The 27735-nt window shown below is 37.5% G+C and overlaps 1 protein-coding gene across 2 annotated transcripts; it reads right to left on the bottom strand.

Annotated features, from left to right (window-relative positions):
- Positions 1–84: 84 nt before the first annotated feature.
- Sln (Silnoon) lies at positions 85–27735 on the bottom strand. Of its 2 annotated transcripts, XM_053766364.2 has the most exons (18): positions 27343–27735; positions 18011–18112; positions 17014–17121; positions 16186–16322; positions 15352–15545; positions 14623–14766; positions 14152–14218; positions 13613–13728; positions 12999–13124; positions 12234–12367; positions 11576–11648; positions 9811–9937; positions 8324–8461; positions 7608–7750; positions 6662–6767; positions 6406–6479; positions 5103–5249; positions 85–4613 (listed from the first exon to the last, which is right to left on the bottom strand). In XM_053766364.2, the coding sequence occupies exons 1-18, from the start codon at positions 27373–27375 to the stop codon at positions 4477–4479; spliced, it is 2106 nt and encodes a 701-aa protein (XP_053622339.1). In that variant the 5' UTR covers positions 27376–27735; the 3' UTR covers positions 85–4476. The 2 variants fall into 2 exon arrangements, with proteins under 2 accessions (XP_053622339.1, XP_053622340.1); XM_053766365.2 differs by lacking the exon at positions 18011–18112.

Below are 27735 nucleotides of genomic sequence, written 5' to 3'. Positions count from 1 at the left end.
CTTTGGGGCTAGCTCAATCTGTGTGATTTGTCCTAATATATTTATTAATTTATCCAGAACTAGGTGTTCGTACTGGCTTCGCTCAGGTAAATAACATAATAATACTCGTAAACTTTCAGGAATCAAGTAATTATTCGTGCAAACCGCCCGAAAATCCGTGCAGTAGTTTCGAATCTATAGCGAACGAACAGAGAGACGCGGCAGCGGACTTTTCTAAATATTATGTAAGATTAATATGCTACTTGCAGTGCTCTTATTAGTCTCAATACTAGATAGGTACCTATAAAGTATTTTTTTCCGATTAATGATAACCAACCGAGATTTTGAAAATGCTGTGGCGAATGAAACAACATTACCTATATCTATTTCATTTATTTGTTCACATTTCTTGTTAGCTTGTATATTTTGTTAATGACACACATAGGCGTTTATTAACAGCTTAGCCCGTACCTTGTTTACATTAGAACAATACAGTCGATATATCATCTTAATTCTATTTACTTTGTCGCTAAACCCAAATTTATTTCACTAAAGCGTAAATTAAAACACGCCTAACGTGTTTAGAGAACACGCCTAGCGTGTTCAGAGAACACGCCTAGCGTGTTTTTGAGTAACGCACTCGCGCGGCAATGCTTCTCATCGCATGTGTACATATACTTCGCTCGAATGAATAACTCGTATCTATCAAGACCACATCAAAATACGTCGTGTAGTTTTAAAGCTCTAAGCATATATAGACAGACAGACAACGTGAAGTGACTACGTTTTAAACTATATAGTGATTATACCTACGTTAAGCTAAGTAAAAACATGTGAAATTGATATCTAATCGAATACTATGTTGAATGTTGTGTGTACTGTACTGTTGATGTAGCTGAATAAATAAATAAATACTGTACGATGAATCTTAAAAAACCTATAATGTGATTAATATTTTATGGGTTAATGCGACAAAGTAATTATTAGTATATTTTAAAACTATTCTTAGCTTACTAGTTGTTACAGAGGAAGGCTAAGCCGCTAACAATTTCAGACACATTGTATATAGCGTCAACGGCTTTACTAAAGTATCCGCTTAATACTTTATACTTATTTAAATTCTAGAATTCAGTAAGACCATAATAAAAATGGCCTGTGCTAATCCTGAAGGTTGCGTCTGTCTCTGTGACAAATTTCATAAAAATCTGTCCAGTTGTTTTGACCTTATTAATTACAAACAAAATCTTTACTCTTTATAATATTAGTAAGGAAGTAAGGATAAAATTAACCGTTAGTGATTCTGAGGCTTGATTCTAGAGGTTGCAATGTCTGTCGTAGCTCAAATATTTAAGACATTGCAACTTCAACGACGTATAGACAAAGGGAGTTTCTTGATTTAAAATCAATTAAAACCTATATAAGGACATTAAGGAACGCGGAACGTGAGACATGCTTGTTTCAGTACAAATTTTTCAGTTTAGTTGACACATTGACACATATTAGGTGTGTGAGATCTGCTGAAACTGTTGTAATAACACGTAAGGCGCCCCATTGCTCCGTAGAGCTCCTTTGACGCAGCGCATTGACGCTCCGTTGCATTACATAGGTTTTGTACGGCGAAATTGCATACAATTTCTGCGCACTAAGGCAGTGATACATTTATAATTACAGTATCTAAGCGGATACGTGCCCGCATTTTGTTTTGATCTCCACATGGTACACTTACTTTAACATACAACACGACTTTAATAAACACAGTACACAACAAAAGTTTCTCTTGTAAAAAAACATGCCATATCTTTCACATTGCTTATCATACCAATACCTTTTTTCATAAATGCAAAGAGAATTAAAATGAATCAACTATTGCATTATACAAGTGAATTCATTATTACTATAGAAATGTTATGTGTATTGTCAATTAGGGTAATAGTTACCGTTTCCTTGCTCACTAGTTGGCGCCACTGGCGAGTGATGTCCTGTTCATTACGGCTGATATTTAAGGTCGCACACATGCTTAACACACCGCATTAAATATTGAAAATATAATTAAAATTTTCTTTGAACATGGATCTCACTCTACACCAGCGCCTCTATAATGTATTTTAGGTACTTAAATTAAGTGAATACACAATTTTGACATGTTTTTATTGAAATATTCACTTTACAAATTAATATAATCAGCACACTAGGCATAATATAATTTATGATTAGTGAAAAAAATAATTTGCAATGTGCAAAGATTTTAATTATTAAATAATTATTTCAATAAAAAGACATGTTAAGATTGTTTACCTTTTATAAACAACTGAACAAACGGGGTACATATTCTAATTCAATTCAGCTAGCACTCATTGTAAACAGGAACACTATATTTACACTAAAATGTTATGTCCACCGTGCCAACGGTCGCCAATGAATTTAGCGGTAATACTCTCTGTTATAGGACTTTACAGTGTACCGAAAAGAGATAGAAACACTTCGTCTGTTTCCTTTTAGTGAGGATATTGACATACATACATATACATACTTGGATAAATAAACGTCTTGTAGATCCATTCAAAGCTTTTCACTGTTACAGCCAACATTTCAAGTGACGATTTTGTCATTATATATTGTTAATGTCCATAACCATTCTCAGTTATTGACTGATAGTAATTTACACAATCTAGATGTTTACAGTCAAAAAGAAATAAAGAAACAATGTTTTTGTTGTAAAAGAATTATAGCTTGATGCAAAGTACCTTATGAAATAAAAAAAAAACATCCATAAAAAGATTTTTAATATATGTATTAATTTTTTTTTAATTAGTATTACAATTTTAAACGGAAACTGAATCGTGTAACTGGCTGTATTTTATGACGCCAGAAAAATAGAAGAGAACCCAGTCGTCTTTGAACAATTAACGGGAAGAAGTTCGTAAAATTGACAACAAATGTATTTTTAATATATGTATTAATTTTTTTTTATAACTATTACAATTTTAAACGGAAACTGAATCGTGTAACTGGCTGTATTTTATGACGCCAGAAAAATAGAAGAGAACCCAGTCGTCTTTGAACAATTAACGAGAAGAAGTTCGTAAAATTGACAACAAATGTATATGCTATTCCGAAAGATGTAAAATTCAAAATATTATATAACCTATAATATAACCTATTTATATACAAATATAGGTTATTTTTCTGACCACCGCATTGTGACCGAAATGCTACAAGCTAGACTTTGCCACATGTGCAAAAGAAGCGAAAGTAATATGAATAATTTCTGGTATTATTACTTAAATTGCTTACTGATTAAAATAAAACCAAATATTCATATTTTTTCGTCAATGTCATTTTGTTAGCGATTCTGTATGTATAGTTTTAATGATATCCTCAATGCTTGTAAGTACATAATATTTTCTTTATTTCTCTGGCAGTATCCGTCTTAGCAAGAGAAAAAATACCTGTACAAAGTTGAACACATCAATTTATCATAGTTTTTTCATACACCCGTTTAGAATACAGTTCTTAATAATTATAATAATACGTCATTTATTCGCGAATACCTATTTTACATAAAGAAAATCTTAATATAGTTAGCGGTGCATACTCTTATACCATTCTCAATATGTTTTTTAGAGCTAGGTTTTTCAGAGCGCGCGAAGATTGTTTATATTTTTATTATTTAATACAAAAATTTAGAAATAAAAAGTACCTGATAAAATCAACCAAAAAAATTAATTGAGGTAAGTATTTTTTATTTTATTCTAAAATTGTTGTTTTTATTTCGAAATGATGCGATATTAACTTCTTTATCGAAAACACAGACAAATGCTGTCTTTTTACTTGACTAATTTCGAATAGTACATTGATATTTTCGTGTCTATCTATATTCTATACTTTCCTAGGTACTAAGATAATGCAATACGTGTAGACATAATGTCAATTTAAATCTATTTAAATAAAATACAACGTGTAATCCCTCAAAATTGTAACGTAACCAAAAAGCCTTAAATTATTTTTTTTCCAAAATAAGGAATTATTTTTTTCTGTGTAATTTTATTATTTTGTTTTAAGCTTCTATTTTTATAATTTTAAAATAAAACTCCGTAAAAACTTCCTTGTGCATATTATCACAACGCGTCGTAATTAAAACTAAATAAGTCAGCCGAATCGAATATAAAATGATATTATTTGCAAAATACGAACTATTTTCAAATTATTTACGATTCGCATTTTACAAAATTATATTTTTCATTACGTGCATGTAACGATTAAGAATAACATTTCAAAATTATTAAAATAACAAAATGAATGAAGAAAACGACTAACGCACGCCGACGTTTTTAAATCTTTTCCAAACTTCGAATAACGCCCACAAGCAAACAGACACACCTATTCTTAATTTACCATGTGAGGTTATTATTCTAAGTAAGTAGTTGTTACTCACGTTTCCTTTTCTTTCTCTCAAAATAACCATTTTATTTTTTCAAATATCCACGTAGTTTCTCTTCAATCGTCCGACGTCTCTGAATCTTCGTTCTTAGTGCAAATGTGGAACGCTATGACTGGAATCGAACCCAGGACCATGCACGAGCCCATGCCGTAGAAACACCACGAGTATCCGCCGGTGACGTCGCGAAGAAGTCCTGAGATATTATTGTGAAATTTTATGATTGATACACGGGTAGAACATACATTGGATTAGCACATAGAGTACTTTAATACACATGTATGCATTCTAGATTAGATAGATATTTTTCGACAATGATACCAGTGTAGAATTTGTAACGTATGTAAATAGAAATTACTTACTTACTTACTTGACAAGTAAATTAATGAAAACAATCCTAGCGTGTTTTAACACGCTAGGATTGTTTTCAAGGATCTGTCAATAGAATGTTTAAGTTCGTGGGGCAACAAAATTACAAATTTTAAATTTCGTCAAAATCTGACCAACAACGGTTCGTAAGTTACTTATTGCGTTACTAACACATACATACATACATACAAAAAATGTATTTTTGCCCCCAAGTTGATTTGTAGACCTCGTTTGCTCGGTCACATACATACAAACATGCAAAAAAAATATGTTTTTGCCCCAAGTTGATTACAATTAGAAGAACGTTTGGTCTCACCGGCAGTGGGCGGCACGGAGACGGCCGCGATGCTCTGAAACATCCGCACCAGCCCGTACGAGGACGCGATGCGCGCCGTGCCGAACGCGTCCGCCAGCAGCACCGGCACCAGCAGGAACCAGCAGCCGAGGCACAGGCCGTATGCACCTGGATACACAATCAATCATTCAAAATATTTATTTGCAACAATCCAGTGTGAACACAATTTATTTGCAATCCATAATAAATATTAATTTCGGTTGGAATTTAAACAATAGTTACAAACTAGTTGTTCGCCGCGAACTTAGACCACGCGAACACAATACATTTTTACAAAATTGTGGATATTTCAAAAACGACTGAACCGATTTTGATGCGCCGCCAAGAACTTAAAAATTCTATTGACAGATATATGCCTTTTAAATTTCATCAACAACGGTTCGAAAGTTATCAAAATGTAATCTTCTAATTTTAAATATTTCTTTAATAGAAATTTAAAGAAAATTTTGCTAGGAATGTACCGTTTGTTTTTGTAAAAATATTTTGATCGATCGTATGAGTTCCTTCTTTTCCTTTTTTTTTTGTACGTTTGAAAGCCGTTTGTAGACAATCTATGGTCGTGACTGAATAGATAACTATAATAATAAGTATAGGTTGATATACTCGTATTAATAGAAAAATCTTAGTTTAAAATAATATTAGGTTATGTCAAAACGGAGTGCAGTTGTTTTTCGCCGACAAACTGGTTTACAGTTTGGCGATTTTTTTGATTAAGTGACAACCTGTAATGTAACTATTTTTCTGGATAAATAAATAAAAAAAGGATACACAATCAAATAAAAAAACCACCATATCCAAATCGGTTCAAATTCAAATCATTTATTCAGAAATTAGACCTTCACTGGCACTTTTTCTCGTCAATCTTTATATTTATAGTTATTTCTCACAAGCTACAAACTACTGGCATTTCGGAACGACCACTGCTGAGAAGAAATGCCGAAAGAAACTCATTTGAACAGTGTTGGTCCCTATCATGCCAGATCGGCTTACCATTATTGTTTCTTACAATGTTTTTTTTTCTTTCTAATAATATATAAAAGTACATAATGTACATAGTCAAAAGGTATATCAAAACAGGTTATGATTGTGATCCGAGTGCTGATTATAATATATATTCACCTGTTGATTAGCTACGGTGCCACGTACACAGACAGATAGACACACATAGCGGTCAAATTTATAACTTGTTGCGTCGGGAGTTAAAAAATAAAAGGAAATGACATCGCGGCGATAACCTCAAAAAGGGGGATGAAATGAAACATACCCGAAGCGATAGCGAGCGACCACCACGACGATAAACTCGGTAAAGCAAGCACCGCGGCCCCAGCCACCAGTATACTGCAAAACAAATAATAAAAATTATTCATTTAATATCCACATTAGCTACGGTGACCATAAGGTTGATCACGAACCTGTTACCCGCTTGGTAGTAAAAAACATGCGTGCATTGATCACACACACGGCCCTTATTCAAATAGTGTTGGTCCCTATCATGTCATTAGGAAAGAAGGTTATGTTACCTGACAATATAAGCCTTTCTCCTACAGAACAGGTGAAGATCACACAGCCAGCCGAGACCGAGTCGACCGCAGAGGTCGAGCACTGCGCTGATGGCCACCAAACGACCTGAAAAACCAATAAATTTATTGAGACATACCTGGTACAGTCACAAGCCCATCGACCTACCCAAATTTATTGAAAACTCGCCGCTATTGTTGAGCCATAGACCTCTATGGCTCAACAATAGCGGCGAGTTTTCATGAACCCAAGCACATCAAGTTACCCCCCATGAACCTTCATGGGGGGTAACTTGATGTACTGTTGACTGTACATACCTAAGTAGGTATTAGGTTTCTCTATAATCCTAACGTGTACCCAGATATGGGTTTACGTCCAGTTTCTTCCCAAACAGTCGGGTACAAACCTATCTACAAGATGGGTTTACGCACCCAGACAAATTAATATACCTACACAAATAAATTTTATTGAAAATTTAATTTATTACGGATCTTCAACATGGATTTTATTGGACATATATGCTTATAGATTGAACCTTTGTGCAAGTCTTGTTTTGCGACTTAAAAATACTTCAAATCCGAAAAAGCCGCGACAGAGATGTCCCGCGCGGGACAATTAGTTCTGGACTCAAAAATCGGGACATCCCGCTAAAATCGGGATGTCTGGCAACGCTGAGCTATTGACGTGCTGCTCCTTTGAAAATTCCCGCAGATTTCCAAATAAATTTTATCCTCATTCATTCATTCATTCCTCATCGAAAATACGGGGACGATATAGTGATGGGTGGGACATTTCCCTAGTGAGGTGACACAATATTCAAAATATTTTCTTTTTCCGTAAGCTACACTTGAATGAATGAAGGGATAAACGAATGAATGAATGAGTGAATGAAAGAACGAACTTACGAATTAACGAATGAATGAATGAGTCATGTACAGTGATACTTACCAGCTGCAGCTTTGGTATGTCCAGCCGAGACGGTGTAAGCTGGTAGGTAATACAGCGCGTACGGTGAGCCGCAGGACATGAGCGCCACAGACGTGCAGAGTAGACCGAAACGCCACGACTTTAGCAACGAGACGTCCAGGTATCTATGTAGATAGATAGATGAACTGTTTATTGCGCTACTGGCTGCACCCCGGGGCTTCGCTCCCGTGGGAATTTCGAGATAAAAAATAGAGCATAATGTTGTGACATTTTGTTTTACTTCGATTTTTCTGTGTGCAATAGATTTATGATTTGGCTAGAGGTACGCCACGGCTTCGCTAGGGAAAAACCCTAATAAAAAAGTAGCAGGCCAGATTTCACCAAAATCGGTCTAGTAGTTTTTGAGTTTATTCATTGCAAATAAAAATACAAATCTTTTGTCTTTCGCGTTTTACATAATTAGGAGCATGGAGAAGGGTACCTTTCCATTTCATTTTATTCCATTATAGGTGGCGCCAAGTATAAAGTCACTAGATGGCGCTGTGTGTATTTTAAGGTGGCGCTAAATGCTAATAAAAAAACTTTGCAATAAAAACACTAGATGGCGCTGTGCGTATTTTTAATGCGCTATGGATATTTTGATTCATATATCTTTGATTCCAATCCCATTTTAATACGAAGAACAAACTGTTCCCGAGGGAATTTAAGTAAATACCTAGTATTATTATATTATTTACCTCGATATAGACTGTACACAACCCTTCTTCTCCTCGATTTCCACTTTAGGTATCTCCTGCTCCGTCTGCGCTAACACTGGCTCCGACAGCTTGCACTGTATCAGTCTGCTGGGGAGTGGTGGTTTGATGTACAGAGACCTGGAAAACGCATAAATCCACAGTCACTCTTTTACCCTAGGTCTTATAGACAGCAGACAGAAAGGCAGCCCACTGTACAGAGCCTGAAGCGAGGCGGAAAAACTGTAAACCGCTTCGTTTTGGAGTGTCATGGCGTTGCGTCAACAAGAGAAGAGTTTTTGGAATGTCACTTCTTGTAGGAGTTGGGCTGGCGGTACTAAAGCGACGCAGACTCTTCACACAGAAAGGGCGGCAAAAGGCCTAACTATGTGGAACGACGGCTGGTCTTCCGAATACGTCCAGTCAATGTTGGCTATCGATTTACAATAGCACAATTTGTGTCGAGGATTCCTCTGCGTCTGTCCATGATTTAGATAAAAGGCTGTCGACAAGCTTCAATCAAACAAGTTTATTTGTTAGACGAATTAAAACACCCCGACTCTCAATATTCATTTCGATACAAATTCACGATAAATTGGTCTTTGAATATTTAGCTAAGAACTTTGATGCTAGGTAGACTTATAACGCTATCTCTTTCATCTGTGGTCCGACCTTTTCTTATGTATTCTGAGGCTGTTAGTGTCCTACTGAATCTCGGGAGTAGTCGCATGTTTGCACTCTATACACATATCGATGTAAACAAGTTTATTTGTTAGACAAATTAAAAAAAAAACCCGTATTTCCATATTCGTTTCGCTACAACTTTTGAACGGCTCAACCGGATTTTGATCAAACATATCAAAGAACCGCAGCATAAAAATTTGCTGTCAAATAAAAAAAAACTGCACCCAAATCCATTCAGCCGTTGATGAGCCACGTACATAGACAGACAGACACACATAGCAGTCAAACTTATAAAACCCCTCTTTTTGCGTCGGGGTTTAAACAGGTGTCTACGTCAAGATGACAAGTGGTCTATGGCAGACGTTGTCCAGTATTACTAATCTTAAAGCCACATTTACACTCAGCCCCATTGGGCAGGGAAGAGAACATCCCAGTGGGCAGCACGAGTGTGTAAACAGGTCACTCGCGCTGTCACTGCTCGTGTCATTGCCGCTGCCCGGCGCACACAGGAGTGGAGTAATGAAAAAACAATTGCATTTTTAGAAATTTATATTGAGCGGGTAATATAGAATAACTTATACTGTGCAGTCATAATGCTGTCGAACCAGCAATTCATTCAATAATTTCAAGTCATTTTTGCTAATTGATAAATAAAGAAGAGAAAGAGAGAGAGAATAAAAATGCTCACTCGCGTCGTTATCGCCGCAAAAGTATTTAGGGAAATATTTCCGGCAGCGGCAGGAGAAGTGGTAGTGGGCTGAGTGAAAATGTGGGGGTAAGACTAACAGACTAAACCGAAGACTCACCGGCTGATTTTCCTCCTGCTGGCCTTATAGACACACGTGCTGTCCGTGGACAGATCCTCAACGGAGTGCAGGATAGAGGACGACCTGGTTGGCCGCAACCGCAGCCGAGCCACTTCCCTAGGTAACCCTGATAAACATATCCAGAACTAGTTTTTGCCCGCGGCTTCGCACGCGTCAATTTTCCGTGATGAAAGTTACCCTATGTCCTTCACCGTACTTCATACTACATGTATGCAAAATTTCAAGAAGATTGGTTGAGTAGATAGAGCGTGGTAACAAACAAAAAACTTACTTTCGCATTTATAATATTAGTTACGATATAATGTTTTTACATATATAATAATAATAATAATAAATAAATGAGGACAAACCACACATATTGAGCTAGCCCCAAAGTAAGTTCGAGACTTGTGTTATGGGATACTAACTCAACGATACTATATTTTATAACAAATACATATATAGATAAACATCCAAGACCCGGGCCAATCAGAAAAAGATCGTTTTCCGTCATGACCCGACCGGGGATCGAACCCGGGACCTCTCGGTTCAGTGGCAAGAACGTTACCACTGTGCCACCGAGGTCGTCAATCTTTCCTATTTTGAAGAAACCTGCACACTGGTAGACTATTTCGTTATTATAGTAATAAAACTAGATTGTCTTAAGTGGCGTGACCTTACCAGTCTGGTCCAATTTCAATTACCTAGGCTCACTTGTGCAAAGTGACGGTGATATTGACCAGGTAACCAACCGTATTGGAGCAGGATGGGCAAAATGGAGACAAGTGACGGGTGTAACGTGTGACCCTAATATTCCCCTTAAATTAAAAGGAAAAATTTATAAGGCAGTTATCAGACCTGTCATAATGTATGGATCTGAATGTTGGGCGACGAAAGTGACGGACGAAAGGAAACTTCATGCGACAGAGATGCGAATGCTGAGATGGATGTGCGGGGAAACTAGATTCGATAAAATATGGAATGAGTATGTAAGAGGAAGTATGAAAGTAGCACCAGTTAATGAGAAATTACATAGTTATAGGTCAGGCTGGTACGGGCATATTTTAAGAGAGAAAATCACGTCACTCAAAGGGCATTAAAGATGGAAGTAAAGGCTTCCAGGAATAGAGGAAGACCTAAGAAGAAATGGATGGAGCGTGTCAAGGATAGTGTGAACCGGAGAGGAGTATCAATGGATATGGCAAATGACAGAACGAAATGGAAGGAACTTACGTACTGTGCCGACCCCACATGAGTGGGATAAGGTCAATAAGAAGAAGAAGTAATAAGACTAGATTTTTTTAAAATTGAAATTATATGTTTGGACAGATTGAGTTAGCCCCAAAGTAAATTCGAGACTTGTTAGAAAACTCAATAATACGCACAGTTCACCAGTGTGTGTACATGTGACTATTTGCCACTAGATGTCGGTAGGTAGACGTAAGAGTAATGTTAGATGCCTTCAGGCGAATTGAAGAAAATCTGACATCAGTGTTAGCAAATAACAGACACGATATGTTCTCTGTCTTTATCGTTCTAAATACACATAATCAAAATTACGTAGTTAATCTACATTATTATGAAAAAGAGGTAAGCGTTTGTGAGTTTGTATGTTTGAGGCGGGCAATATCCGAAAGTACCGAATCGATTTCAAAAATTCTTTCACCATTAGAATGGTACTTTATCCAATAATGCTATAAGGCTATATTTTATCACAAAATTCCCGCGGGAGCGAAGCCCCGGGCAACATCCAGTAAATACTCACCTACAACACCAAGTACATCCAACATTTCAGAATCCTCGGAGTCAGAGTGCTGTTGCACTGGCGGGCGAGCTACCTGCAAATAGAAGACGCAGAATCACTAACCGAATATAGCAGCCCGTCCCGGCTTCGCTCGGGTAAAACCATAATAAAACTTCCTCAGAAATCACCCTATATAGATAATCCGATTTAATTCCAAAATAACTGAAGTTTCGAACCATCAACAGTAACAACGTGAATTCAATGGTGTTCACCGCTGAGCTGTCTACTCGTATCTTTAGTTGACGAAATTTTGAATAAGATTATTCGTTATTTCTTTTCAGCCTCATTTAACTACCCTAAAGGTCAAATTTTAAGAAATCCTGAAACACGGGTTTCATTATTTTTGTTGCATAGCATTTATGCCAAATTTCAAGTAGATCAGTAAAGATTTTCATACAAAGATTTTTTACCTCTTTAGGGGTCGAATTTTGAAAATTCCTTTCTTATCTGAGCACTACGTAATAACCTAAAGCTAGTGGCCAAATTTCGCGTTTCTAACTTCTATGGTTTAGGCTGGGCGTTGCTTAGTAAAAAACGCTTGTTCCTGTATATATAGGTATATATACCGAATATAATATTTTACTTTATGATACTAGGCTATTGCCAGTTTGTTGCTTACCTCAATGAGGCTGGGATGTATGATCTCCGAGAAGAGATTGGTGCGTTTATCGTCTTTGAACAAGTTCTTCGTCAGCTCGCAATCTGGTTGGAACAGCTTCTCCAGCCGGTTATCTTTGGAAGGCTCCGTTTTACCTGGATATTTCGTGGGTTGGATATAAAATAGGCATAGGGAGTAGGTAGTAAAGTAAGTTTATTATAAAATTTACGGTATAAGACCTTTATTGGGTCTGTTCTTATTATTTTATTTAATGTTTATAAATTTATCACGGCCACCCTCTTGCCTCGCTAACTTAATCGTAATGTTTACGCGTCAAAGTGTTCGAGCGGATTTAGAATTTTAAAATTTATGACAGTAGATCCAAATTTGCCAGCGCAGGCGAAATACATCGAAAGAGATTCCAAACAAAGCGTAGCTGCGTTACAAGTATAACTAAGAATAATATAAAAAATTAAAATAACTTTGTGAAATTGAGAAGCAACTTTCACTAGTCGGAGAAGGCACCAGAAGAAGAATCACAAACACTAATAAATCAGACTGTCACACAGCGTGTGTGTGTGTGTGTGTGTTACTTTTCAGCTTTCCTCACGATGTTTACCTTCACTTTTTTTTTAATAAAGAAAAAAAAATCACCGGAAGCAAAGAAACTGCACGAATCTGCGAGTCAACGCGTTCTCTCTTTTTCTTACACGATATATTAAAAAGAGACAGCATGTTGTCGTTAGGAACGTGCTACGTGTTTCGTGGTAGGCGTTGAGAACGTACCTTCTTGAATGTCGTGTAACAGAGTGGTATTCTCCGTGGTAGTGGAGGTGACAGGCGTGCGTTCCCGCACCGTCGGCGGGGGGCGGTACAAAGTCGCAGCAACGCACACGTGAAGCATACCACCTCCTGAAACAACCAAAGAATTATCTAGAAACCAGTTGTTTACCCGCGGCTTCGTCCGCTTAAATGCCCTCAGGAACAGTTGTTTCTTTGTATTAAAATTTGATTGGGATACTTGAAATAAAATATCCATAGCGAATTTCAAATACACACAGCGCCATCTAGTGTTTTGGTTGAAAAGTTTTTTATTAGCATTTAGCGCCACCTATAATAGAACGCGGGATTTTTTGCAAATCCCATGAGAACAATAGTTTTTTCCGGGAGAAAAGCACCTTATGCCCTTCTACATATAGTATGTAGAAGGGCATAAGGTGCTTAATTGCGATTCGACCCTCACAGGTACTTGTCCAGTGCATGTGTTTATGCCACAGTCACGTAATAAAATGTCTGCACAGGTTGTCGTTTAGATAAAATACCTAGTACTTTGCGTTTCTCAGCACAGGTTAAAGTTAACGTCAAAGTTGACTGACGCAACCCACTTTTAGAATACTGACCAAGTAACAAGACAGTTCCGTGTAGCCCGTACATGTCGACTAGTTTCTCTATGAGCATGGGGAACACGAAGCTTCCAGCAGCCGTCCCGCTCACACATATGCCGTTGGCCAGCGCCCTGGAAACAGATAGCACAGATTTTTTGATAGATTTAAATTTTACCAGAAGTAATATATAGATTTAAATTAATTGGTAGAAAGCACTGATCACGCATATCATCCTCGACGTCATCATGACAGCACTTCTTGGATTTGCCTTCTGCCAGGGCCGAGGGGGGACGCCATAGCCAGATATTTGTTAGACGTAATTTGCAGGTATACAAAAGACGTGGCCGTACCAGTACAGTCCAGGAGGCTTACCATCATCTCTTAACGCGATCCACTTTACGACCTAAACTGAACTGCATCGCAAATTCGTACCATCTACTTAATTTTTAGTATGAATGCGATTCATTTTAGGTTCCTGAGTTGCATTGTAATCGTTCTGTAAAAGTTCATGGTAGGCCTGCAGCAATTTGTTTGCTATGTCACGGCCGGGTTACCTGTGTTTGTCGAAATACTGAGACACTATGACAATGCCGGGAGTCGTCGACAGTCCACCACCGATGCCTGAAACAAAAAAAATAATAATTATTATATACTTCAGTATTATATCGCAATTTTATATAATTTGTAGTATGTTTATCGTTCCTTCCAAGACGTTTCCAGTTTTACCTATAGTGCCATTTACAATCGGCAACTAGTGATGTGCTGTTTACAAAATGTTTTCGGGAATATTTTGAGAACAGCACATCACTACGTGTCAAAGTTAAGTGATTACTTATTCCCGAAAACAAGCCAAGTGCTTTGCGACGGTGGAACATCATTAATGTGGTTGTGATATACAGTTACGTGTGAGAATGGGGCCTATAGCCTTGCCGTAAATTTGAGGTTCATGTCATTGTGAAAACTAAACCGGCCAATGAACACGAGACGCAGAGTATCTCTCTCTCGCTCTGATGACAGAGACCCACCAGTCATGACCCCGAAGCTGAGCAGCAGATGGAGCAGGCCAGTGCTAAAGTAGGACAGCGCTAGTCCCGTCGCACAGAACAACCCGCCGATAAACACCACGAGACGGCAGGAATATTTCTCGCATAGGGCTGATGAGAGCGGAGCTGGGAAAGGAAATAAAGTACGTGTGAAAAATAGTATCGCAAGCCAAGATCTTTATGTCGCTGACCATTTAGGTAAATGCAGATCAACAGCAGATCAATTTACTGCAAATTCACCCGTGTTATACCCGAGCTTATAGATTCATGCGGGCTAGCTTGAAATGCGGTCGATTGTAAATAGAATCAACATGCGAGTAAGTAACACATTATTGAACTAACATTATACAAATAGACACAGATAAAGCCTATTTTTTCATTCATCGTTATAATTTTATGGAATGAAAATATGATATTTCTTTGGCATATGAAGATACAAGTTTTCATAAAAACATTACATTGATGTTCTTATATCTGTATGACCAAATAGTTAATTGCGTAAGATTTGAACAGCTCAGAGACCAGAAGGTCTACCACGAAATATACAAACACGGCGTAGCACGTTACTGACATCCACGTGCTGTCTCTTTTTACCACATCATGTACGCATCGTGTGAAAAAAGAGAGAGAACGTGTGGCCTCAACGACTTGCTATGTGTTTTATGTTAAAAGAAACTTGTGTCTCAATCATGAGGTTCAATTTCTACTCACCAAGAGCCAAGCATAGTGTCGACAACGCCGCAGGAATCCACGAAGCCACTGACTCTGATGAGTCAGGGAAGGTCTCCATGATCTCGACGTAGAGAACTCCGTAAGACTTGAACAGCCCCGCCACCCAGAACTGGACCATAAATGCGCCGAAAACCACCACCCAGCCGTAGCCGCCGTCAGGGGGGCCGGTTATGCTGATGGAAAATACATGATAAGAAAGTACTTTCTTATAGGGACTTAACACAGATTAAATTTGCCCTAAAGTAGACGAGTCAAGTGAAAACTTCTTTAGCAGTGTTGTGCACTTTTTGTGATTTGTAAAAAAATTTAAACTCGCGTCTCGAAAATTCGTAAGACGTCAAAAATGTACAATGTTAATATTGAAGTTTTCACTTCTGCCGGCACTCGTGTAGTTCGACCAGTTTTTTATAGGGACTTTACACAGATTGAATTTGCCCTAAAGTAGACGAGTCAGCTACGTTATTGGAGCATCGATTGGAGGATGGGGCATGTAATCTTGCTGTATTCTACAAATGGCGGATTAAAAAAAATAAAAATATATTAGGACAAATCACACAGATTGAGCTATCCCCAAAGTAAGTTCGAGACTTGTGTTATGGGATATTAACTCAACGATACTATATTTTATAACACATATATAGGATAAACATCCAAGACCCGGGCCAATCCGAAAAGATCATTTCCCATCATGACCCGACCGGGGATCGAACCCGGTTCAGAGGCAAGCACTTTACCACTGTGCCACCGAGGTCGTCTGGAACTGTGAGTTTATTTGTATAGTTAATAGTGCGCTTGCTGCATGTATTCTCTTACTCGGAGGCTGTGGAGTCAGCGGGCCTCAGCTTCCTGGAGGCTGCCAGGAGCGGCCGCGCCGTCACCGACGACAACGTCAGCAAAGAATCCTCCTCTTGCTCCGTCGGCGACATTGCTGATAAATACGCGCCGACTTGCTGCAAGGCAAATGAATATACATAGTCACTGGTATCAAACGCAAAACCTCCTAAAGACTACTTGAGTACATCAAAAAAAATGATTGCCTGTAAAGTCGGTTTTACGGGCGAAGATTTTACGTGACAACGTCTTTTTACGCGCGCGGCAGACCGATCATAGTTGAGTGGGAGAGAGACGCAAGGCATTCGGCGGGCCTCTCTCTCGTTCGGTGACTCATCGTAACGTTACCGGGCGTTACACTTTTTCATAAGTGACTCCCAGCCGCAACCTAATTTAAGACGTTGTCACGTCAACAAGCAACTTTTCTACTATTTCGTGATTCGAAGGTTTTTTTCATATACTAAAAAAAACAATACCTATAATTTGTAATTCAACACGTGTTAACTGTATGTAATAGCCGAGCGACACGAGACAGTGCAGTAGCGTTATGTAGCGGAATCGAACATAGAGTTAACGTTTTATAGAAACGACATTAAAACTAAATATTTGTTTAATTAACCCAATTTTTCATTTGATATTGAAATAATTTTGTATTTTAATTTTGATTTAAGTTATTAGTTTATTTATTTTAGGTAGTACCATAGACAAAATTTAAGAGTTAAATGTTTTGTTTTAATGTTTTAAATGATGTAATAGACAAAATAAATAAATTATTCTCTTATCTATGGGTGGGTACTGGGTAGTACTTACCGTAGCTAGCGGCAACTCCAGAAGCAAGCTGACGGGCCTCTCGCGCTGCTCCGGCGGCGCGGACTGCACTGACAACAAAGATCCTGTTTTGTCTGGTGACAGGTTCGCCTGCAGACACAGAAATGTTAGATAGATAGATAGATGGAACATTTATTCTTTAGAACATGGTGATACAGAGTTGTTAAAAGAGTATGGTACGAATGTTAAGTTAACACAAACATGAGAAATTTAGAGTACGTGATATCTGCCATCAATGTAAATAGTTACATTACATAATTTTATACATTTAATCAACATTCATTCATTCATTCATTTGACGACCTCGGTGGCGTAGTGGTAAGGTTCTTGCCACTGAACCGAGAAGTCCCGGGTTCGATCCCCGATCGGGTCATGATGGAAAATGATCTTTTTCTGATTGGCCCGGGTCTTGGATGTTTATCTATATATGTATTTGTTATAAAATATAGTATCGTTGAGTTAGTATCCCATAACACAAGTCTCGAACTTACTTTGGGGCTAGTTCAATCTGTGTGATTTGTTCTAATATATTTATTATTTATTTATTTATTTATTTATTTATTTATTCTATAGTGCCTTTTGAGTGAGTACGTTTTCGTGGTGCAACGACATGCGGGACAATCTTACAAGCTTATATTTAGTCATCTGTCCCGTTGTCTGTAATAATTTCTCCTACTTCCAGTTCTCCTACAGAGTTGAAATTCCCCACGTCGCTTCAGTTTCTATGACAATGCATCATTATGATTTTGACGCACCCAGGATCGGCTACCAACGAGGGAAGTTCTCAACGGATGTGGGTTTTTTGTCAGGCGTTAATGCCACTGATCTCTCTCAACAACGATAAAAGCTTGTGGCAAAGATGAGATTTTTGTAAAAAAAAAAACTTGTTTATGCGTAGCTTCAAAGTTACGGACTCAAGTTCATATTTGAGTTTTATTTCGAGGGGCTCGCTAGACGTGATACCATGTCTGTATAGTACCTCTGCGATGGAGTCTGTGGGCAGGTCAATAGAGCAGGACAGTGCGGCTGTAGTCGGCGGGGCAGACGTGCCCAACACCTGCCCGTCAAACTTTGACAGCTCCTAGAACAAGCGACATTACCAATCACCAAATGTATGGAGGACTAGATGTTGCCCGGTGCTTCGCTCCCGTGGGAATTTTGAGATACAATATAGCCTACAGCAATCTTGGATAATGTACTTTTCTTATGGTGAAAGAATTTTCTTTTACGTCAAAACGTATAATTGGGTTGCTGTGATGTGGAAATAACTGAAGATTAACATAGGTAGCTTTTTTGCCGCGTGTAAAACCAAGGGCAACAGCTAGTTAGTACATGAATATGTACCTATGTAACACAGTTTATGATATATGTTTAGCTCTACGCGTTACAAATTGAGTGTTTGCCCATGATTCCTGTGATAGTCCCTGATGGAAGTTACGGGAATTATTTTACCCGTGGTCTCTGAATTTAGTATATAAGCCAACTAATTGAAAAAAGGTATTATGTATAATAACTTAACACTAGTTGTTCGCCGCGAACTTAGACCTCGCGAACACAATAAGTTTTTACAAAATTGTGAATATTTAAAAAACGACTGAACGGATTTTGATGCCTCACGAACTTAAAAATTCTATTAACAGATCCTACATTCCTTTTACATTTCACCCAAATCAGACCAACAACGGTTCGAAAGTTATCGCGTTACAAACATACAAAAAAATATATTTTTGCTTTTAGTTCTCGCAGGGCAACTAATTCGGGCACTCTACGCCGTCTCTCCCATGACTCGAGTCTTGCGGTTTTGATATCGGCCTGTAGGGGAATACTTAACGGTTTTGAAAAAACTATGTCGACTTTTTAATCTGTGGTTGCGGAATAAAAAAAAACATAAACATACATAAACCGCTGAGAGCTTGTTAAAAATCAATTTTATTATTATTTTCCTAAATCACTTTGTCTGATATCGTACTGAAAGTTATGTGTCACGCGTCTTTTCTATTGGCATTTTTTGCGTTGTTTTATTATAAAATAGATTATTTCCATCCCTGTGCGTTCAGGGGTTACCTAACCCACCAGACAAGGCCAGTAAATAACTTATCATCTCTAAGAATAAACTCTAAATCGATACTCTTTCGTGACAATATTATCGATCACCCTACAAGCCGCAGTAACCGATGTCTCTTGATGTGTAGTCAGTCAGTCTGTAGTGGTTACCTTGGTACGACCTTTATCATTAAATCTATATGTATAAAACTCTTGCGTTACTGACAGACAACGTACAGCCGAAACTACTTACGCGGGCATAGCTCGGAAGCTGAAATTTGGCATGTAGGTTCCCTGGGGAGTGTAGGGAGCACTAAGAAAGGATATTTGGAAATTCCACCCGAAGGGGTTGAAAACATTTTATGTGAAAGTTCAACACCGTTGAAGTTAGTGACTTGAAAATTTGTGTTTTAGTTGTTTACAATAAATTATCTTCGATTATTAATAATTATTAAGAATTATCAATAATTTTCGATTCGATACATCTTACGTAACTCTATGTAATAGCCAAGCAACACGAGACAGTACAGTAGCGTTATGTAGCGGAATCGATCGAATCGAACGAACATAGAGTTAACGTTTTATAAAACGATATTAAAACTTTAAAAAAAAAGGAATTATTTTGTATTTAATACGTTTAGACAAAAGTCGTAGAACAACAGATGTTGATAATGTACCTTATGCACCTTCGGAAGGTTATGTGTTAGATACCACCTATGAGAATTATACAAATTCAAAATATTATCAATAATATGGTGTACTGTATAATAAACAGTTGTATTTATTTGTTCATTCAATCAAACAGAATATATAAGATTTATACCTTTGTCTGTCTGTCTGTAGTCTGAGGCGGCACCGGTTGGAACAGATCAATATTGTCTGACATCGTTGCGAATGCCGGGAGCAATGAACGGCCGGAGGGTTTTTGACTTCCATCCCATTTCTTGTTCAAAATAATCTACAGCAACTATTATAAAATCCTATCCTTTGCCAGGGACTTCGCGCGCGTATATTTCCCACGGAAGCGTTATTTTTCTGGGATAAAAAGTACCTTATATGTCCTTCTCCGTACTTTAAACTACATGTGTATGCAAAATGTCAAGAAGACTGGTTAAACAGATAGCTTTGAGAGGTAACAAACAAACTTAAGTACAAAAAAAATCTAAAAATTGTTTTGTTATCTTTTACTCTAATGACTTTAATATATACAAGCCCACTTGCAGTTTTATTATACCTACGTCCTACATACATAATATAGATGTGAAGGTGTGTTTGTTAGTTCTTCTTTACCGTTAATAGTGTCAAAACTGAGCATTGAATTGAAAAATATTTGATTTGTATATATTGATTTATATTGATTATGCAAATTGAAACAGCCTTTTCTCAATATCACCAACGTTCGTGGAGCTCCAACTGGTGTTCTGGAGGCCCAGGGCTTCGGAGTACACTTTGAAATGAAATTGACTTTTTTTCCGATAGTCTGAAAGTAGGAAAGCGGACCCTGTCCACGGATGATAAGAATGGCTTTCAATTCAACAATATTGGATCTTGTCGAGGGCGCATGGGTTCCACCCACGTGTACTCCGTTCGAATCATGAGTCGTAGCTTATAGACAGTGTGTACGAGCTACATGAACTCTACAAGATCTAATATTGATGAATTTAAAGCCTCCTCTCTCGTTCTGCTAAGCGTTTTCCCAGTGCGTTGGCGAGTAGCGCGCAGATCGTTGATACATTCGGGCTCCTCGGGAAATTATTTATCAAGGTTATTTGTCGTACGATGCACACTATTGCATTAAGTACATTTTATTTTATTTATAACAGATCACAACAATTAGGTACTAAACAAAAAATACAAAACAAGGATTTATAATCTAGGTCGCATTCCACAAAAACGTGTGTACATTAGAACTAATAAGAATAGTTAACTTATGTCTAAAGCAAAATGTGTAAAAACTAGAATAACAAAAATAGAACATTATACCGAGAGTCCAAGCGCTATGGCCTGGACTGTCGGCTAGTGGTACAATATATCTTTAATAAATTTAATATACAAGGACAATTTAGGCAGAAAAACGTCAAAGGTTTGGTTGCCTTACATAGTTACATAGTTTGTTTTGAGGGAAAATCCTAAATCATGGATTAAAGTGGACATAAAACTGCAAAAATATCCATCAATGTCCAAATTGATTTTTGTGGACGCATGGGATTTTATTTACCGCAATAAAAAAAAACGTGCTATGTCAAATCAGGCAAACTTTATATATTTACAGACAGGTTTTAAACAGGCATATTATAACCTTTTTATTTCTTGGACTCTGTTACAAAGGTCACTGGGCGGTTGACTCAGCAAGACTCAGATTGGTAGAATCTTCACAATACACACTGACGATGTCCTTATTGCGTAGCGCAGTGTTTACGGCATTTGGCGGAAAAATATTATGGCGGTAGAAAAAGATTCTACCGGATAGACTTCACCGCCGTAGCTCGCTGAGTTGTCTGTCGTATGTAACGCGAAAATTAAAAGGAAGTTTACAAGCCAAAGTTTGTCAGCATACAACAAAAAGAAAACAACACTCCAGCATACTGCGGAACCTAAACATGGTTAGCTATACCGCCGTCACATAAAACTAAATTACTCAAAGTTTCATCAGCCTTATTGCTATTACTTAAGGTTATACGGTCTGTGTGCACGCCGTGACTAACGGTACAGTGTCTCACGGTACAGTGACTCACGGTACAGTGACTCACGGTACAGTGACTCACGGTACAGTGACTCACGGTACAGTGACTCACGGTACAGTGACTCACGGTACAGTGACTCACGGTACAGTGACTCACGGTACAGTTTGAAATAGCTTCATCAGTACGGTATTGTTTTCATTAGATAGAAAGAATAGAGAGCTATTGTTATCTCTAAGAAGCCACAACGCTAATTTTACAGCAGGTACCTACTGGAACATAAAACAAATTGGTACCTAATATAAAATTATTACGTAAAGAAGAAAATAAAAGTAAAAAAATAAATAAATAAATGAAGAATGATGAAGTTTAAATATAGGTTATGTGCTGTGGAGCAATATAAATGTGTCTGGTTATTTTATATTCACATTAAGCATACAAAAAGTTAGCAAATTGCTAAATTTTTTTATAATAATAGGTACAAAAGTGATGAATTTTTCTTCTACATCCTGCGTAAACCCGAACATTGAACATTATAAGTTATTCAGCAGCTATCCTGAACAAAGGAACCTGACCTACATACTGGCTGGGTCAGCCATACTGCGGTGCCGCAGAGTTCAGGACCTCGGAACATCAAAGTAGCGACCCGCCTTGGCTTCGCTCAGGTAAAACAATAACAAAAAACAGTAGGCTACATTACTTCTGAAGGTTTCGTTTATCTCTGTGCCAAATTTCATCAAAATTGGCCCAGTAATGTTTAAGTTTATACGTTACAAACAAAAAATATATTTTGCCCGCGACAAAACCTAGTTTAACAATGAAATTGTTAAATTTAAATTTATTTGACTCTGGTAAAACCATAATAAAAGTAGGTAAATCTTTTTCAGAAAAATCACACCATCTATCAATTTAAAAAACCCGCATCAAAATCCGTTGCATAGTTTCAAAGATCTAAGCATACATAGGGACAGACAGCGGGAAGCGACTTTGTTTTTTACTATGTAGTGATAATTAAATGAAAACATTAAAATGCAGTAACTAACTAAACTGAATTCGCCAGTAGGTCAGTACTGCGGCAGGTCATTGCCTTGTGAACGTCCTTCTGAATAGGCTTAGAGGCCGGCTTCGGTAACGGTGCATTATGAGGGGTGTGGGTGAGGTAGTAGAAAAGGTAGTAAATTGCGAAAAATATCCGCGATAGTACAGGGTGGCCAACTTGGAAGTATACAACTTTTTTTTGTCGCCATTTTGTTTTGGCGGTAAATATGACAGTTGTTGCATGAAAATTACTTTGTGTAGATACGGCAAATTTATTATGGAGCATTATACGACGGGACAACGTGTTTTAATTATTAATACGTTTTACGAAACAAAACTGAATACTAAAATGAATGTTTCCCGGTCAATTAATTTCGAGAAACGGTGACATTGATTGACTCCCAAGATAGCCTGACTTAACAGTTCCTGACTTTTTTCTGTGGGCTATCTAAAGGGAACGTGTCTATGCTAACAGGCCAATGAACCTTCAGCAATTACAACAAAATATTCGAGACACAGTCACTGAGATAACGCAGGAAATGTATGAAAATGTGACGAAAAATGCGATGAAAAGGATTCGCATATCTGTGATGCTGCTATGTGGATATTTGTGGTATTTTCCATGTTTAACTGCCGGCCCTAAATACTATATTTAACAAGGAATACTTGATATTTATATGTATTTCATGGAATAAAATTATAAAACTAAAGTGTATACCTGTTATTTGGCCACCCTGTCTGTAGTATATCTTCTGAGGGTGACTCACATGACGTATGACGACTGCAACAAGGAGGTCCCGGGTTCGATCCCCAGTCAGGTCAACATGGAAAATGATCTTTTTTCAGATTGACCTGGGTCTTGGGTGTTTATCTATATATATTTATATGTTATAGAATATAGTATCGTTGAGTTAGTATCCCATAACACAGGCATCGAACTTACTTTGGGGCTAACTTAATCTTGTGTGATTTTTCCTTATATATTTATTTACTCATAGTAAGAAATCTTTAAGTCTTTGCTTAAATTCAATACATGATATCTTCTTACTCGCAATCGTCGTAAAGTTTTCGTATATTGGCCTCATACTTCGTTTTATAATCCAATTTGCATGTGTCGTTGATAGAAATGAGTAAGAAAATTTTTTGTGTTACTTTTGTTATATATATATCTGTTTAAATGTTTAATAAATAAAATAACAATAAAAACAATATTTCGCAAAGAAAATATATCTTAATCTGTATGAATCGTTATCGTCATAAGTTTGTGTATATTACTTTTAATACCATAGATTGATTTTGTCGGTTACTTTATTTCATTTTTATTAAATGAATACTTTAAGGAGTTGTCACAGATAAAAAATTGCAAGCAAGGAAACAATTCCAGCGAAATAGACCTTTAAAGACGCCGTGCGAAGTTGAGAGGGGTATCTATCTTGTGAATTTGGGATAATGCAACCTGTTTGTATAGAATTCTTACCTAATAAAATCGGTCGTATATAGCCGTTGTAGTGTGCTTAGACTACTCGAAATAAAATGCCAATGAGAAGAATGGAAGTAGAATAATTTATTTTACAATATTTACATATATTTATAGTACAACATGATACTGCACACGTAATTCGCATCACGGCACAACTCGCGCGGTGGTGGGGAGCGCGCTGAACAGAGCGCGCGTCGCGTCGCGTCGCGTTGTTTCCACTCAAACTGTTTGTGGGCTCCACACCGTGAAACCGATAAACAGAATTTATTTTCTACATAGAATTGAAATTATTCGATGCTTCTTTGTAATCAGTTCTGTAATACAATTGAATCATTATGTGATCGCGATGGTAAGTCACGCCATGGTACCAGTTTCATAGTCGTAACGTCGCATGCAATGCACTGGATAGGCATCCCATCCAACGCCATTTCATTTTATTTTTTTGTGACTAAGCCTACGACAATACGTTACGTCATCGATTGATATTTTTATGAGGGTAGATTAAATTTATTTTTACACCCATAAACTATTTGATTGATTTATTTATGTACACGATCAATCTTAATATAATATATTTTTTTTACATTAAACTACAACTTAAAAGAAAGAAAATATAAAACTAATCAAAATATTGCATGCCTGGAAGGGCAAACTGTAGAAATATATCTCGTATGTATGTATGTACCACCTATACTGTGTAACAACCATGGAATTAGTAGGTACTCCGTACAAAGTACTTACTAAATCCATGGTAACAACACAGTTATAGCAATAAATATTTTTGTGTTTGCGTTTGAAAAATACATAAGCTATATACCTACGTATATTTACAAAAATGCCAGTCCCTGCAGTTCATTACCTTGATTTTGCGTGCCCAGAAGGCTGACAGCATTGCCACGTTGAAATGGCAATGCTTATTCTCAGGCCGAGATATATGCCAGCCTTTTGGTCATCTGAATGATTTTTGTGGAAATGAAAGATTAAGTTATGAAGGTTTAGGTACTTCTACTTACTAACATAGATTTAATCATGCGTAATACAGCAAAATATATAGGAAACATAAATAAATATCTGGCCAGGCTATCTGAAGATAGCCTGGCAAAAGGCAAACCCAAGAAGTGCTGGTTTGATGTCGACAAGGATGAAATGCGTGTTATGGTCTGCCATGCCGAAGGCCATGCGAAGCGGAGGAACAAAAGTACCAAAGATAGACCTTGGGACCGAAAGACAACGTCTTATTTAAACTTTTTTTGAAGGAAAGGTGAAAGGAAGAAGACGTCCAGGGAGACCGAGGAAGAGTTTATGCAAGCAACTGAAAGAGAAGGCAGGCGTCGTGTCGTGTCGAGACCTTAAAAGCAAAGCCGAGGATAGAGAGGCGTGGCGTATACTCCACCGACAAGAGCATAGCTCTTGAAGAAGAAGAAGGGTCCGCGAGCTCTATGGTTGTTGAAGAAACCGGTCAAATAATTTGAGAAGCGAGTGACACGGCAACCAGTCGCAAAGGTAATGACTATAAGAAAGTTAGAACATGTACAGGGTTACGCAAAACCTCCTAAAGACTACTTGGGTATCAAAATAAGCAACTTTTACTCTAAGCCTTTTTGTGATTCGTAGTTTTTTTTTTCATATTTAAAAAAAATACAATCTATTTTGCGATGCCAAGCAACACGAGACAGTACAGTAGCGTTAGGTAGCGGAATCGAACATAGAGGTAATGTTTTATAAAAAAATTACATTAAACCTTAAAAAAGGAAAAAAAATGTATTTATTACGTTAAGACAAAAGTCGTTGAACACAAGTTATTAGTCTCTATGTACCTTATGCGCCTTTGCAAGCTTATTCATTAGATACCAGTAACCCTCTATATTATTAAATCGTAACTAATATCATAAATGTGAAAGTATTTTTTTTGTTACTTCTATACGCTCTATCTACTCAAGCAATCCTCTTGGAATTTTGCATACATGTAGTTTGAAGTACGGAGAAGGACATACGGTAACTTTCGTCCCGGAAAATAACTGTTCCCGCGGGAAATTAACGCGTTCGAAGCCGCGCAAAAGCTTTCTTCTTAAACGAAAACTTCATAAACTGTCTGCAACATTAGTCGTGTCGTTGCAACTTGCATCACGCAGTTGGTGGCTCGCCAGAGCGCATCGATTTTATCTGCGCTCGCTATGAAGCACCTTGAAAGCGAACCTATTCAAAATATTATGGGTATTTGCTTACAAAGCCGTGGTGGCCCGGTGATTAAGACCTTCCGCCTGTGATCGAAAGGTTCGAATCCTATCCGTCTCACATGAGTTTGTATACCTATGTATTGACTCATGTATTCCTATCAGTTTTCATAGACCACATGGCAAGTATGTGAAGGTATCCGGTTTAGGAAAATATTGTGAGGAAACCTGCACATTAGTGGACAGTTTACTTCACTAGTGCGTATGCAACTACCTGAAAGTCTTGTCAGTGTCTTTAGGCGACTTGAATACGATTGTGTTTTATCGACTGAGGAAAATGGAGATTGAACGCTCGCGGGGCAATGCTCTTGCAAAGGCACAGACATGTCTATGCTTTGAATAAAGACAATACGTTAGGATAGAACAATAAAAACTTGAAAATAACTCTTTTACATCTCATGTACGAGGTTTCCGCTGTTAAATATAAAATTTTGTATGTCAAAACTTAATATATTTTATATTTAACAGTGCAAAGCGTTTGTAGAGGAAACGACATGGTTCGATGTAAGTACTTATTACACGTGTAGTTTTAAGTTAGATACCAGATTTCGGATCATTTTGCACAACAGACCAGTAGGCCGATAGGTCCTGTGTTTCACCTACCCATGTAATGAATCGCGTATTTTACCAGAACAAGCCGAAATGTTGTTTATTTATTTGTCAAGTTTATTTAAACCATTATGTTATACGTAATGTCAATCAATATCCCGAGAATTCCATGACCCGGAAATTACGATCACTTCCGCTTCCGCAAAGAGTTACCTATTTCAACATTGATAGGACAATCAGTTAACAATTGCGAATAGGTAAATTTATACTGATTTATATAACTCACCTCGTTGAAGATGAACTCGCGAGGAAGCGACATCGCAAGATGTCCGGAGGTGCAGGAAGGTTAAGATATTTAAAATGGTCCTCGGATTCCGTCGATTCTAGCCTTTCCGTACTTCTTTTGGGAACAACTACGGCAAATGCCGTATACATTTGTTTATCTAAATGATATTCTCGTGTAGAAGCCGTTTTAATGTCTTTTTTTACGCCTCTCGAATAAAATACTACGACTCCTTACAAAAAACTCGCGGCAATAGCACTGTTACGGAGCAACCGACATTTTTCGCAAATATCGTAAAAAATATGTGCCCAGGATTAATTTTTGGCACGAGTTTTATTGGAATATGCGATTTTAATTTGATATGTCGTCGGAGCGAGCGTCTCTGTCGGCGGTTCA

Source organism: Plodia interpunctella, chromosome 29 (genome assembly GCF_027563975.2).
Source record: "Plodia interpunctella isolate USDA-ARS_2022_Savannah chromosome 29, ilPloInte3.2, whole genome shotgun sequence".
NCBI lineage: Eukaryota > Metazoa > Arthropoda > Insecta > Lepidoptera > Pyralidae > Plodia > Plodia interpunctella.
The sequence above is the reverse complement of the archived record's forward strand: the minus strand, read 5'-3'. Positions and strand labels throughout refer to the sequence as shown.